General features: G+C 42.3%; 1 protein-coding gene across 1 annotated transcript in view; it reads left to right on the top strand.

Annotated features, from left to right (window-relative positions):
• Positions 1–9,365: 9,365 nt before the first annotated feature.
• LAMC2 (laminin subunit gamma 2) overlaps positions 9,366–13,436 on the top strand; it is a 71,150-nt gene continuing 67,079 nt past the window's right edge. The window contains exon 1 of the mRNA XM_053607078.1: positions 9,366–9,655. Coding sequence (XP_053463053.1) covers positions 9,577–9,655 — 79 coding nt within the window. The 5' untranslated portion in view covers positions 9,366–9,576. The remainder of the gene's footprint in view (positions 9,656–13,436) is intronic.

The following is a 13,436-nucleotide window of genomic DNA, read 5'->3' as shown; positions in this document are numbered from 1 at the left end:
AACAGGAAAGATTAGAATGTAGATAAATTTTGGACAAAAATTCTTCTAAGATGAGTTTTGCATTAGGCCTTGAGGGGGAAGAAGACTTAGAATTGCCTTTTCTTTTTTTTTTAAGAAAATAAAATGCAATATTAAAAGCTAAAACCCAAATCAACCAAACAAAATCCTCCAAATCTTACTCAAAAAAAATTTCCTACCTAAAGCTCAAGTAATATATATCCATATATGTGTAGAATTTTTAGCATTGGTGTAACTCATTATATTACTTGAAGTGCACAAGAAGTATTCCCTTCCATATAAACAAATCTGTTTTGAAATCAAGTAGCCACCTTCTGCTTTAGCTGACGTTTTCTAAGTTCATTCCAAGGACGCTGAGATAAGAAAATAGCAGCAGCATTATTAGCTTTCATAAAGCAATGGCAATTAAAGCTTGTGGTGCTATGTATTCATACAATAAAAAGCAGAGCACTGAAATAACTGTCCAAATAACTCAGGCCTAAAATATATTCACCCAAAATAGCTGGATGGTTGAGGCAGATGTGTTATTTTGGTTTAAATTGTCTGAATCACTGAATTAATTCTTCTATTTAATCTAAATAAACATATTGAAGCTAGGAGAAATTTTTGGGTTAGTGAGGAAGGTCTCCAGATTTTTCTGTGATTATTTGTAGCTCTCACCGTAATTGCAGGGCAGTCAAAAAACAAAAGTCAGATCCAATCTGCAGGCTTTCTGCAAAGAACCACCCAGGAATGTTTGGGGATTTTTGTGTAACTAGCTCCTAGAAAAGCTGATTTCAGGACTATAGCAGTTAAATTCTTGAGCTCTTTCAGACTCCTCAGATTTTTTTCTATTATGCTGAAAATAACTTCTAATTATAAGGAGTTCAAGAATTGAGTTACTTAATAGAGTACTCTTATATCTGGATTAAGGTGTCAAAACACCAGAAAGCCATGTAAGACCTGACTGGATGATATGAAAGGATGATGCCTGAGAATCAGAAGTCATTGTACTGAAGAATAAAAACAGGTAATATGAAAAGGAACTGGCCTCCTAACAGCCAGACCTTGTTTATTGCTTATCTGCTAGAGATGGGTCACTATAGAATATAGGCTATAAGGACTAGGCATTTCATATTTTATTTGAAGATCCGATTCAACTTTTCTTTTTTACTGTTTGGGATTCATTGAGGGTACAAAGAATTAGATTACACTGATTGCATTTGTTAGATAAAGTCCCTCTTATCATGGTGTCGTGCTCCCAAGAGATGTGCCATACACCATTCCCCCACCCCCCTCCCTGCTCCCCTCTCCCCACTTGCTCATTCCCCTCCCCTCCCCTTGTATAAGCTCATCTACTGCCTTCATATTAGAACAGAGTACATTGGATTCTTGTTTCTCCATTCTTGTGAGGTTTTTGTCAGAAGAATGTGTTCCACCTCCATCCAGGTTAATACAAAAGATCTAAAGTCTCCATCTTTTTTAGTGGCTGAATAGTATTCCATGGTATACATATACCACAGCTTGTTAATCCATTCCTGGGTTGGTGGGCATTTAGGCTGTTTCCACATTTTGTCAATTGTAAATTGAGAACATAACTTTTTTTATTTAGAGGAGGTTATGTTTATTCAGTGAGAGACTTACTTTGTTTCTATATCGTAGGGGAATAATAAATCTAGAGAGAGATATCAGCATGGATTTGGGAGGGTAAGCCTGAGTAACCTCAAAATGAGAAGAATAGTAACAGCCCCTGCTTCATGGGGTTGGGGCTATGATGAAAAACGAACTTTATAATCCCTGCATAGTCTCCCAGTACTGAGCTGGGCACAAAAAATATTCATCATAGCTTGGCTGTCAGTATTGTAATTGTCAAAATTATTATTAGACGTTTAAAATACACTCAAAGTTTCCTATCTAAAGGCTGAGGGTTGGTCTCTAATCAGTGGTTCTCCGTCTTCCTAATGCTGCGACCTTTTAATATGTTCCTCATGTTGTGGTGACCCCCACACATGAGGAGCTGTGTCTCGGTTCCTAAAACCATCGGAAATATGTGCTTTCCGATAATCTTAGGCGACCCCTGTGAAAGAGGAAAGAGTTGTTCCACCCCCAAAGGGGTCGTGACTCACAGGTTGAGAACCGCTAATCTAAATGCTATACAGTTTTTCATACTTTATAAGTTAAATTATTAAAGGTGGAAGAGATTCAGATTTAAATTTAATACATTTAGGAGTACTTTTAGAGGTATTGTTTCCATGGGATTACACCTACGGTGCATCTTACAAGGGTACATGTGAAACTTAGTCAATGTAGAATATAAATGTCTTAACACAATAACTAAGAAAATGCCAGGAAGGCTATGTTAACCAGTGTGATGAACATATGTCAAATGGTCTATAAGACCAGTGTATGGTGCCCCATGATGGCATTAATGTACACAGCTATGATTTAATAATAAAATAAAATAAAATAAGAAGCATTGTTTCCTGGACTCATTTGTTCTTTGCAAAGACAAGGGTGGTTTCTCTGATCCAAAGGTGGCCACCTGTCATTTCTATTTTATTTTGTCAAGCCTGCAGGTGATACAGTCCTGATGCCAACCACTGCAATCCAGAGCATTGTCCTTACGGTGGGCTCCTTTGCCTCTCTTGTTCAAACCCAAGTATTTATGGTCCGAGTACAGGAGTAATTGAGGAAGCATGGTGTTTCATTTACTAATCAATCTTTCACAGACGTGTGGACAAATTTCAGTCTAAGAGAACATAACAGCTGGCACACCCTTGAAACCTACATGTCCCTCTCTCACAGTCTTTTGCCCTCTGTTTTATTTTTTCTACATTCCTCTTCTCCCTGCTCCTTCCTATTTTTTGTATTTTAAACAAATTGATTCGAATATTTCTGTCTGTAATAGCTACACCATGCAAGATGCAAAGTAAGTTCTTTGTGTGCTGACTTCCCACATCTCTGGCCCAGGTGCATCATTAGCCAAATACAGAAAAAAGATCATCTCCCCCAGGAATAAAGGCATTACTTTATTTCTGGTCTGGCATATACTGCTGCCTGAAAACTAGCTGTGGGCACACCATATATGTTTCTGCACAGAATGGAAGCTTGCCACTTCAGCCAGGGCTTTGCTTTAGAGAACATTGTTTTTTGGAGTCTGGCCAGCCTTAGAAAATTTACCCAGACGATCCAAGAAACACTGAACCTTTTCCATTTATGGACATTTTTCTTTACCAATTAAGAACAAAGAGAAACTAAAAAAAAATTTTCCTGACTGCTATGTTTTACATTTAAAATTTTAATGTGAATTCTGGCATAATTAGAGCTATCTGGGGAGATTTTTAAAGGGCAGGGAATTGGGACCAGCAGCCCTGTCTATTGCTGGCATGTTAACAGCCTGTGCTTCAGTTTTATCATTAAGTGAGTTGGAAAGAGGGTGACATGCCAAACATTCCTTCTAAACGCTAACTAAGGTAATGATGGAATTCAAGGCAAAAATCAACATGTTACTTGTAATTCTATTTTGGGGCTTGGGGTGGAGAGATGACCATTCTGTGAAATGATTTACACAGCATTATAAAAGGCAAAGTCCCCTAGGTAACGACTAAGCTGCAAATGTAACAATGAAGAAAGGGGACTTCCAGGGCATGGGCCTTCCTGGCCACACCCTGTGGAATGCCCCAGTGCCTTTCCTGCTCTGTGGTTGGAGAACTTTGGTGTAGAACATTATCCCCACTGGCACCAGGGGTTACACTCTAGGTGAACATGACAACTTTGGGGAGGATCAGATGAAAATACAGGGTCAACTTTCTAGAATAAAAGTTCGAGTTTGAAATTTGTGCCCTTATGGGCAGCGCCTGTGGCTCAGTTGGTAAGGCGCCGGCCCCATATACCAAGGGTGGCAGGTTCAAACCCGGCCCCGGCTGAACTGCAACAAAAAAATAGCCGGGCGTTGTGGCGGGCGCCTGTAGTCCAAGCTACTCGGGAGGCTGAGGCAAGAGAATTGCTTAAGCCCAGGAGTTGGAGGTTGCTGTGAGCTGTGTGATGCCACGGCACTCTACCGAGGGCGATAAAATGAGACTCTGTCTCTACAAAAAAAAAAAAGAAATTTGTGCCCTTAAACAAACCTTTTAAAAAGGCATCTCTTACTCTTGGCAAATTGCCAAGGCAGACAGGTTTCCAGAAGAGGGGGTCCTCTTGCACTTCATGGGTGGTATCTCTGCCTAAAGGCCTGAGCTGGCAGTTTAGAGCTGATCAGAACCAGCAGAGATGTCAGGGTGAGACTCTGAGCTATGACTTTGTGGCTTTGTCACAGCTTATGGAGACACTGGTATGTTTCCAGTGGTGGCATTGAGTTTTCACATGTGAATTGAAGTATCATAATTATCAATTAGGTTTGACAGTTTTGAGATTTTTTTTCTTTTTTGCACCAGTTTATTGAGGTTTAATTTATGTATAATCAAATTTTCTGATCTTATGCATACAATTTGATTATTTTTGATCACGATCATATTTTAGAATACAGTAGAACTTCTGTAAGTTGACTACCAAGGGACTGTAACAAACTGGTCAAGATACAGAGGTGGTCAACACAGGGAATTAGGCCTACTGTACTGATATGTACATGTGGTACATGTCCAGTCTATGAAAATTAGGTCAACTTAAAGAGGTGGTAAACTATGGAGGTTCTACTGTATTTCTCTTTTCCTTTTTTTCTTTTCTTTTTTTTATTCTGTCACCTAGGCTACAGTCCAGGGGCATGATCATAGCTCACTGCACTCTGATACTCCTAGGCTGGCCTAACCCTCCTGCCTCAGCCTCTTGAATAGCTGGACTACAGGTGTATGCCAGCACCCCCAATTGATTTCTCTTATGTTTTGTAGAGATGGGGTCTTTATAAAATGTTGCCCAGTCTGGTCTTTTTAACTCCTGACCTCAAGTGCTCTTCCAGCCTCAATCCCCAAAGTGCCGGGATTACAGGTGTCAGTCATAGCACCCAGCCAGAATATGTCTTTCATTCTCTAAGAGTATCCTTATGTCCCACTGAGGTTAGTCCCTACCCTTTGCAGCCACTGCTCTGCTTTCTTGTTTTGTAGTTTTACCTTTTCTAGGATTTCATGAAACCACACAGAAGCTGATCTTTTGCACTTGGCTCCTCTCACTTAGCACCATGCTTTGGGATTCATTTGTGTTGTGCGTGTACTGGTAGTTTATTCCTTTTTTATTACTAAGTAGTATCAAGTTGATTTTTGTCTGGATTTAGAAAAATATATTTGGGCCCTGTGAAACAGCAAATAGATTTTTATTGCTCTTTTGAAAGGCCCTTGTTAATTAAAGGTAATCTAAGCATATATTTGAATCCTTCTTGCCTTTACCTATTCCCTGAAATATAAGATCCTAGCCTACCTTAAAGCAAAATTTTAAAACATTAGGCAAGAAAATATGGATGTGAAGGGGATTTCCAAGTAAGTAGCAAAATTAATTAACAACTTCCAAGTAAGTATCAGTAACTGGATGTAAACCTGGATTGGACCAAAAGTTCCACAGAAGTTTACAATTATGAGGCCAGGTGCAGTGACTCACATCTGTAATCCTAGCACTCTGGGAGGCTGAGGCGGCTGGACTGCCTGAGGTCACAGGTTCGAGACCAGTCTGAGCCAGAGCGAGACCCCCACCTCCAAAAATAGCTGGGCATTGTGGCGGGTGCCTGTATTCCCACCTACTTGGGAGACTGAGGCAAGAAAATTGCTTGAGCTCAAGAATTTTAGGTTGCTGTGAGCTATGATGCCACCACACTCTACCGAGGGTGACAAAGTAAGACTGTCTCAAAAAAAAAAAAAAAAGAAGTTTACAATTACGACACAATAATCAATTAGGAGAAGAGTGGAAGTAAAAAAAAAAATCCCATCTTTTAGTAATATAATATGGAAAAAACTGGTGCTTACTTAGTGATAATAGTAATAACAGCAGTAACAATAATTATTATTATAGCTGCACGTGTATAGTGCATATTATGTGCCTGGTGCCGTTCTGAGCGCTAGAAATGTTGTTCACTCATTTGATCTTCCCAACAACACTAGTAGGTAAATGTTCTATTATTATCCCCATTTTACAGATGAAGAAATGAAGGATCAGAGAAAACTAATCTGATGAAGGGTGAAGCCAGGGCTTGGCCTTGGGAATCTGTTCCACAGCTTGGACCACACTGGAGCATTTGTAACCCCAGCAATGCACAGAGAAGAACCCTAAAATTGGTAAAGGAGGATGACATTGTCCCTGAGTGAGGTAAAGGATGCAGGGGTCTGAGCCAGACAGGTTTTGTAGACGTGTGAAAAAGCTCAGAACAAGGCAATGCAAAGTGGTGGGAACTGAGAAAAATTGCACAGTGCCTGCCTTAAGGAATTTACTTTTTTAAATAGTGTTTAAAATCCTGTACTGTTCACATAAAAGTGGCTGCTGGTTGATATGGTGCCCAGGAGCCTGCTGTCCCTTTCCGCCCCTGGTCCAGGTGCCTTCTGGGGGTCCTTTCAGAGCTAACATCTTGGAAAAATTGAAGTGTTTGTTTAGAGTCTTTGTGAATTGGCTTTATTGATGTATGCCAGTAGTCTTCCATCTGGCTGGGTTGTGATGGTCAAGGATAAATAACCTTTGACTGCATGTTGAACTGTTTCAGTGAATTTGTTTTTTGTATGGTGTTTTTCAATCTGACCTAAAGAAGAATGAGGGATGGTGGAGCCAGATTGCCTGGTTTTGAATCTTGGCTTTGCTACTGTCTTGAGCAGAGTAAGATCAGATACAACCAGGTCCATGCACATTTGTGTTTTTCTACAAGGTCAGACAGTTATAGGTGCTTATTTAATCATAAAAGCCAAGAGCTACATAGAGTTCCCAAGAAGGAAATTCTTGTTAGCACCACTCATTCCTTGATGGTCATAGCCGTGGGCACACAGGCTCAAGCTCATCCACAGGTCTGTTAATACTGTAAATTATATATGTAACAGTAACACTTAACACAAGAGAAAAGGGTGCTCAGGAGTTCAAGACCAGCCTGAGCAAGAGCTAGATCTTATCTCTACTAAAAATAGAAACATTAGTCAGGCCTGGTGGTGTACCTGTAGAACCAGCTACTAAGGGGGCTGAAGTGGGGGGGATCCTTGAGCCCAGGAGTTTGAGGTTGCAATGAAGTATGATCAGGCTCCTGCATACTACAGCTGGGGCGTCAGGGTGACACTGTTTCAAAAAAAGAAAATAAGGAGAGAGAAAGGGATGAAAAGGGATTAACAAATCAGTCCAAGGACAGTGACACGGACAAAGACAGTGTCCTGAGCTGATCCCAATAGTTGTCAATATATTGCAAGGAAAAATCCTTAATTTTCCCTGCAGAGTCTTGGTGTGGCAGATGCAGAGCACCGACCACAAGTGGCAATAGGATGTTCTCTAGTGAGACGGTCGCGTTGTACTGGTTAAATCCCTCTCTTCTTATAGTCCTTCAGTCCTCTGGTTAGTGCCGATAATAAAGGGTGGGTCTGGTTACACCTGGTCTTGTTGGATGTAGTCTCTATTGATTAGTTGAACATCTAGTCTCCTTAACAATCAGGCCTTTTAAATGCAAGATGGAGTCTTTCTCTAAGATAGCGCTACTGATGTCAAGGGTGCTCTATGCAGCCACTTACCAGCAGTGTGACTCTGAGCATGTTACTTGATGTCTGTAAGCCTGTGTTCCCTCATCTATAGAATCCCTAATTTATAGGGCTGTTTTGAAGATTAAAAGGTTAATATGCACAAAGGATTTATAGTAGTGATGGACAAATAGCACTATGTATGTGCTTGCTGTTATTGGTATCACTGTCCAAAAGTGATGGCAGGTGCAAATATATCTGTTCTAACTTTTGAGATATAATAAATTGCACTAAAATGAAATTTACCTCTAAGGCTGTATTTTGTAGAGCCCCGTTCCTTATTCCTGCAAGACTAGGGTGAACTGCGCCACATGGATGGAACTCAGGGACAGGATCCCAGCCTCCACAAGGCACCAACTACCAGGAGGGAAAATTCTAAATTTAAAGATCTAGTCTCTGTGAACTGAAAGGTTAGTAGTGACTGAATACTCTGAATTTTGAGAAAGAAGAGTATTTATGCCCTTTGTTTGACTCCTAGGCAGAGTAGAAGAGAAGCCTGGGATGAGGAAGTTGGAGTTTCCTTTTTCTTCCTCATTTTTCGTTGCAGGAGTTTTAGAGGCGGTGTTATTTACTAGCTAGGTTGCAGCGACCTTTCTTGCCCCTCTGGTTCTTGGGCACTGCATTCAGATTTCAGTTATTCCTAATACCAGGTTCATGCTCCGGGTTCTGCGCAAATGCATCCCTGGCAACCCCAATCAGCCCACACTGGTCTACACAACATGCATAAACTAAATTTCTTACACCCTGTGGCTGTTGTGTGTGCTTGTATTGTTTGTTAGTTATCTTATGTTGTTATCATCTATTGAACGATCTAGAGAACATTTATTCAGTCAGCAAACACCTTTGTTAGGGACCCTTGTGAGCCTTGATAATGGGAAGCAGGAATAGTTGTTTTGGACAGATTGTCTATATTTAAGCTTCTGGCTTAAATCACTTGGCAGCAAACAAAGCCTTCTCCTGGACAGCCGCATCTTTGAATCATTGACATCAGCTTCACTAGGGGTAGGGACAATGTAGGTTATGCCAAGACCCGCAGTTGCCCTAGTGCGGTGGATGATACTGGTGTCAATAACCATTTTCCATCAGGGCCCGCAGAAGTAAGTTCTACCATGTACAGAGTACCCACTCTAGATCCTATTGTTCAATTCAACCAAATATTTATTAACCACCACCAGCAAGCTAGATACTGTGCTAGTTGTCGGGAATACAAAGTGACACCTGGGCTTCAGAGGGAAGCTGGGCAGTCAACGGGTAACTTAAGGAGGAGCTGACCCAGGTGATCAGGAGGTTATAGGAACCCTTGGTCCTGCCTGGTGGTTGTGAGGGAAAAGAATGAGGTTGCAGTATTTGAGAGAGAGAAGCTGACCCTAAGTCAGAGGTGGAGAGGACCCCGTCATGACTCTCAGACTCTGTCTTCCCTGATGTCTCAGGCCAAAGCTGATCAGAGCATATTTGAGAGTTAGAGTAGCTGAGGCTGGGCCTTTGGGTTTGAGAAAGGTGCGGGCTGCTAACCGCCTTTGTCAATTCTGTCTTAGACCACACTAGGAGAGAAGGAGGGATCTGGGGGATCTGGCACATTCCACGGGAAGGATCCCGGGGCCGCAGCCTCTGCGCCACGCCCTTGGCCCGGGCCAGGTGTGCGCCCTCCTGGGGCGGGCGGAGCGGGCGGCTGGGGCAGTCCACAGCCCGGCGTGTGCTTGTGTGTCTGCCCCCGGAGGGCTGGGTCCTCCTTATTCACAGGTGAGTCACACCCTGAAACACGGGCTCTCTTCCTGTCGGGACTGAGTCAGGTAGAAGAGTCGATAAAACCACCTGATCAAGGAAAGAAAGGCACTGCGGAGCGCAGAGTGAGAACCCCGGGCGCCGCGCAGCGACTCCGCAGAGGAGCCCCGCGCCCGCCATGCCCGCGCTCCGGCTGAGCTGCTGGCTCTGCTTGGCGCTGCTGCTGCCTGCGGCGCGGGCCACCTTCGGGAGTGAAGGTGAGTCGGCTTCCACGAGGAAGCGTCTCAGCCCTGGGCTGTGAACTTGCCTTTCTCTGCAGACCGTGATGGCTGAACGTACCTCTGAGGACCCCCACTTTGTCCACAACCTCTTTAGAGCTCCCTTCCCCTCCCGTGTCTAGGGGTTCTCCAGAGACTCGCTTAAAATAAGACTAATAGTGTAGAAAGCTGTCTGATTTTTAAGATGTGAAGCCGATGGATTGTGCCAAACCACGGTTTTCCTTACTTTAAACATGTTCCTTCTTGAGCTCCTGTTTAATCAGCTATACTTCGGTATATACGTTCTTCTCCCAGTGTGTGTTTTTATTAAAGGATTTGGGGGAGTGTTTTCCATTAGTGTGAGCACCACAAAGATCAAAAAAGAACCTCTTCAATAATCCTTCTGTAATTCATGTTTCATCTTCGGGATGGAACATGAGCCTAAGAGTACTTAGCAAAACTCGTTAAACTTTGCATAATGTTACTTTTCATAGTATTTTTGTGTAATTTTCATTCAGCGAGCATTGATGGGGCACCTACTGATGTATCACTTGATCTTATCCAGGGCACTCAGTGGCTGTCACGTGTGAGAACTTCAAGTAAGCACAACTTTCTGAGAACCTAGCAACTGTTCACTGTATGCATGTGTCAGCTATGACAACACATAACGGGTGTTTTCCTTGTCGCTTAGTGCTGCAGATATTTGCCTGTATAATTGCCCTGAATTTTTATGTCTTTATTGCTTCTGCACCTGATGGCATTTTAATAATCATTTCAGTCAAGGCCAAGAGCCATTTCCACACATGTTCGTGCATGAGTAGGAGACAGTGCTCACATGCACCTGGAATCACATTAGACGTTCCATCTACTATTGTGGAGTCTAGGGGTGCTGGCCTGAATTGGGTTTGAATGGCATGAATAATATTTGAGCATGTGTTTGAATGCTTTCCTATAGACCTTTTTCCTAACATAGTCTTGGAATTAGCTTTCAAGCCATCATCTCTGACTACCATTTTAAACAGCAAGTATGAGTGCCACCCAAAAAAAAGGGTAACTGTGTGAAATAATGGATATGTTGATTTGCTTGACTATAGTAATAATTCCACTATGCATAGTATATCAAAACATCATGTTGTATACCTTAGATATATACGACTAAAAACAGTTAAAAAAAAAAAAAAAAGCATGAAAATTGTCATGTAGGGTATGTTCCCTTAGGCTTAGGATAAGTAATCTTAGCCTAATGTAAAACACCCTAAAAGTAAGACTTGTCTTCAAATATTAGAATTAAAGGAGACTATTCATACTATGTAGAACAACTACTTAGAATCCCTTGATTCAAAAAAATGAGAAGATGGAAATGCATTTGTTCAAGACCACACAGGTAGCTGTTGGCAGAGACAGAACTGGCACTTGATCCAGAGGTTCTTAGACTGGAGCTTTTGCGACCATATTATAAAAGTAATAAGGGAACAAGGTATGTATTTTTTACTTGATAAGTAATTATTGAAGCAGTTTTCTCCTTGTCGATGTGTGTCTTAGCATTAGGTAACACAAAATAAACTATTATCAATAGTTTAATGAGATCAGATGCAAGATTACAGAGCTGGGACCCTCACTGCTCCAAGATGGACTAGTTTCTGAGCAGTCCGTCTAGACCATGAAATCAGCAGCAGTGCTCAGTCTCATTTCCCAGCTTTCCCGTTGGAGACAGACTGTTTAAAGTTTTATGTTCCGCCCTCAAAGGAGTTCTTTTGGGGGTTAAATGGGAATGTGAAAAGTTTAGTGTTAGGGGAGGGTGTGCATGCTTTCCCATTAACATTGGAATGTATTGGCTCAGCGCCTGTGGCTCAAGCCGCTAAGGCGCCAGCCACATGCACCTGAATTGGAGGGTTCGAATCCAGCCCGGGCCCACCAAACAACAATGACGGCTGCAACCAAAAAATAGCCTGGCCTTGGGGCAGGCACCTGTAGTCCCAGCTACTTGGGAGGCGGAGGCAGGAGAATGGCTTGAGCCCAGGAGTTAGAAGTTGCTGTGAGCTGTGATGACACAGCACTCTACCCAAGGCAACAGCTTGAGGCTCTGTCTCAAAAACAAAACAAAAAAACATTGGAGTGTATTGGAAGTTCGACTGAAAGTAGGGTACCTGCCATGTGAGAAACTGACCACGTATGAGGGTCCGATGGGCTGCCTGTGCAAGAGCCTAAAGCAGTGATGTTGCTTTCTGGTTGATCCCTTGCTGCTGAAATCATGGTCATGGATAGAATCAGCAAGACTTTCAGGGTTAATCTAAGCTAAATCATGGGCTTTAGGGTCAGCCTGACCTGGCTTTAAATTTTAGCTCATTAAAGTTGAGCTCATTCATTTATTAATTCCTTTTTAGTAAACTTTCAGGCTCCTGACCTGCTTGGAGTTTGCTTCTTCATCTGTTAAATGGAGATAATAGTATTGTGCAAGCTTGTAGAGGAATGAAAAGATTATTGTAAAGTACCTTAAAATGCTTGGCACCCCATTTCTTTAAAAAGTCTAAAGCCAACAGTACAGGTATAGTAAATGCAGGTGTCCAGACATCAGTAAGAAAGATGAAGGCTCCCTGTCAGGAGCTTATAGGTTGGTATAAGATAATGTGGCACATAGCTCCAGTGGTCTGGCTCTCAATCCACAGGGGGGAGACATGGCCAGAGGAGGAGTGAGGAGATAGGAATGAGACTGAGACTAGAAATGTAGCCACCAGTCTGGTTGTCAGACTGTACCCTGTAGACAAAGATGACCTGTGGGTGGTTTGTAAGCAGGAGGGAGCATGGTTGATTCATGTTTCAGGAAGGTCCCTGTAGTAATCCAAATGTGAGATGATGAAGGCTTTCATCTTGGTGGAGGAAACAGATTACAGAGACCTTTAGGAGGTAAAATCTAAAGAATTTGCTAATCCAGTGAGTGTATGTATGTGTGTGAGGGAATACGGGAAAATTGTGGAGTCCAGAATGGATTGAAGTGTTTGGGTTTGGTTAATTGGTTAAACAGCGATGCCATTTCAGGAAATGAGGATATAAAAGGAGGATCAGTTTTGGGAACCAGGTTGGGCAGTGGGTGGAGAGGAGGGAATGAGTTCCTGGGGTGACCTATTGAATTTGAGATGTAAGTAGAAATGTCCAAACATCCCAGTAAACAGCTGAAACTATGATTTTGAAGTTTACAAGAAAAATTTGAAATATAAAGTTGGAACCCTGCAGGTAGAAAGCAAAGCCTTGACCACAGATGAGGTTACTCAGGATATAGAGGCAAAAGAAACCTTAACTTTTGAAAAGGAGATAAAGGAACAATAAAGGATTAAACATAGGGATAGAGGAGAATAAAGAAAAAGGAGTGCTTGTTAGCCAAAGGGAGAGTTGCAACAACATGTGAGTAATAACTGGTATTCAGATATCCAAATGCATGTACACAGCAAATGAGGGCTACAAGGACACTCGGGTGAGTTTTGAACCAATTATTCTTCTAGAATGGCGAATTCCAAATCCAAGATGATTATAGACCAATAATTTGGTTTCTCCTATACCCTGATCTTGGAAGAGAGGTACTGTGGATGGTAGAAAGGATCCCTGAAAAGGTTTATGAGGCTGCCCCCTAGGTAGAGTGCTTTGGCATCACAGCTCACAGCAACCTCCAACTCCTGGGCTCAAGCAATTCTCCTGCCTCCGCCTCCCAAGTAGCTGGGACTACAGGCGCCAGCCACAACATCCAGCTATTTTTTGGTGGCAGCCATCATTGTTGTTTGCCGGGCCT

Source organism: Nycticebus coucang, chromosome 10, assembly GCF_027406575.1.
Source record: "Nycticebus coucang isolate mNycCou1 chromosome 10, mNycCou1.pri, whole genome shotgun sequence".
Lineage (NCBI taxonomy): Eukaryota > Metazoa > Chordata > Mammalia > Primates > Lorisidae > Nycticebus > Nycticebus coucang.
The sequence above is the reverse complement of the archived record's forward strand: the minus strand, read 5'-3'. Positions and strand labels throughout refer to the sequence as shown.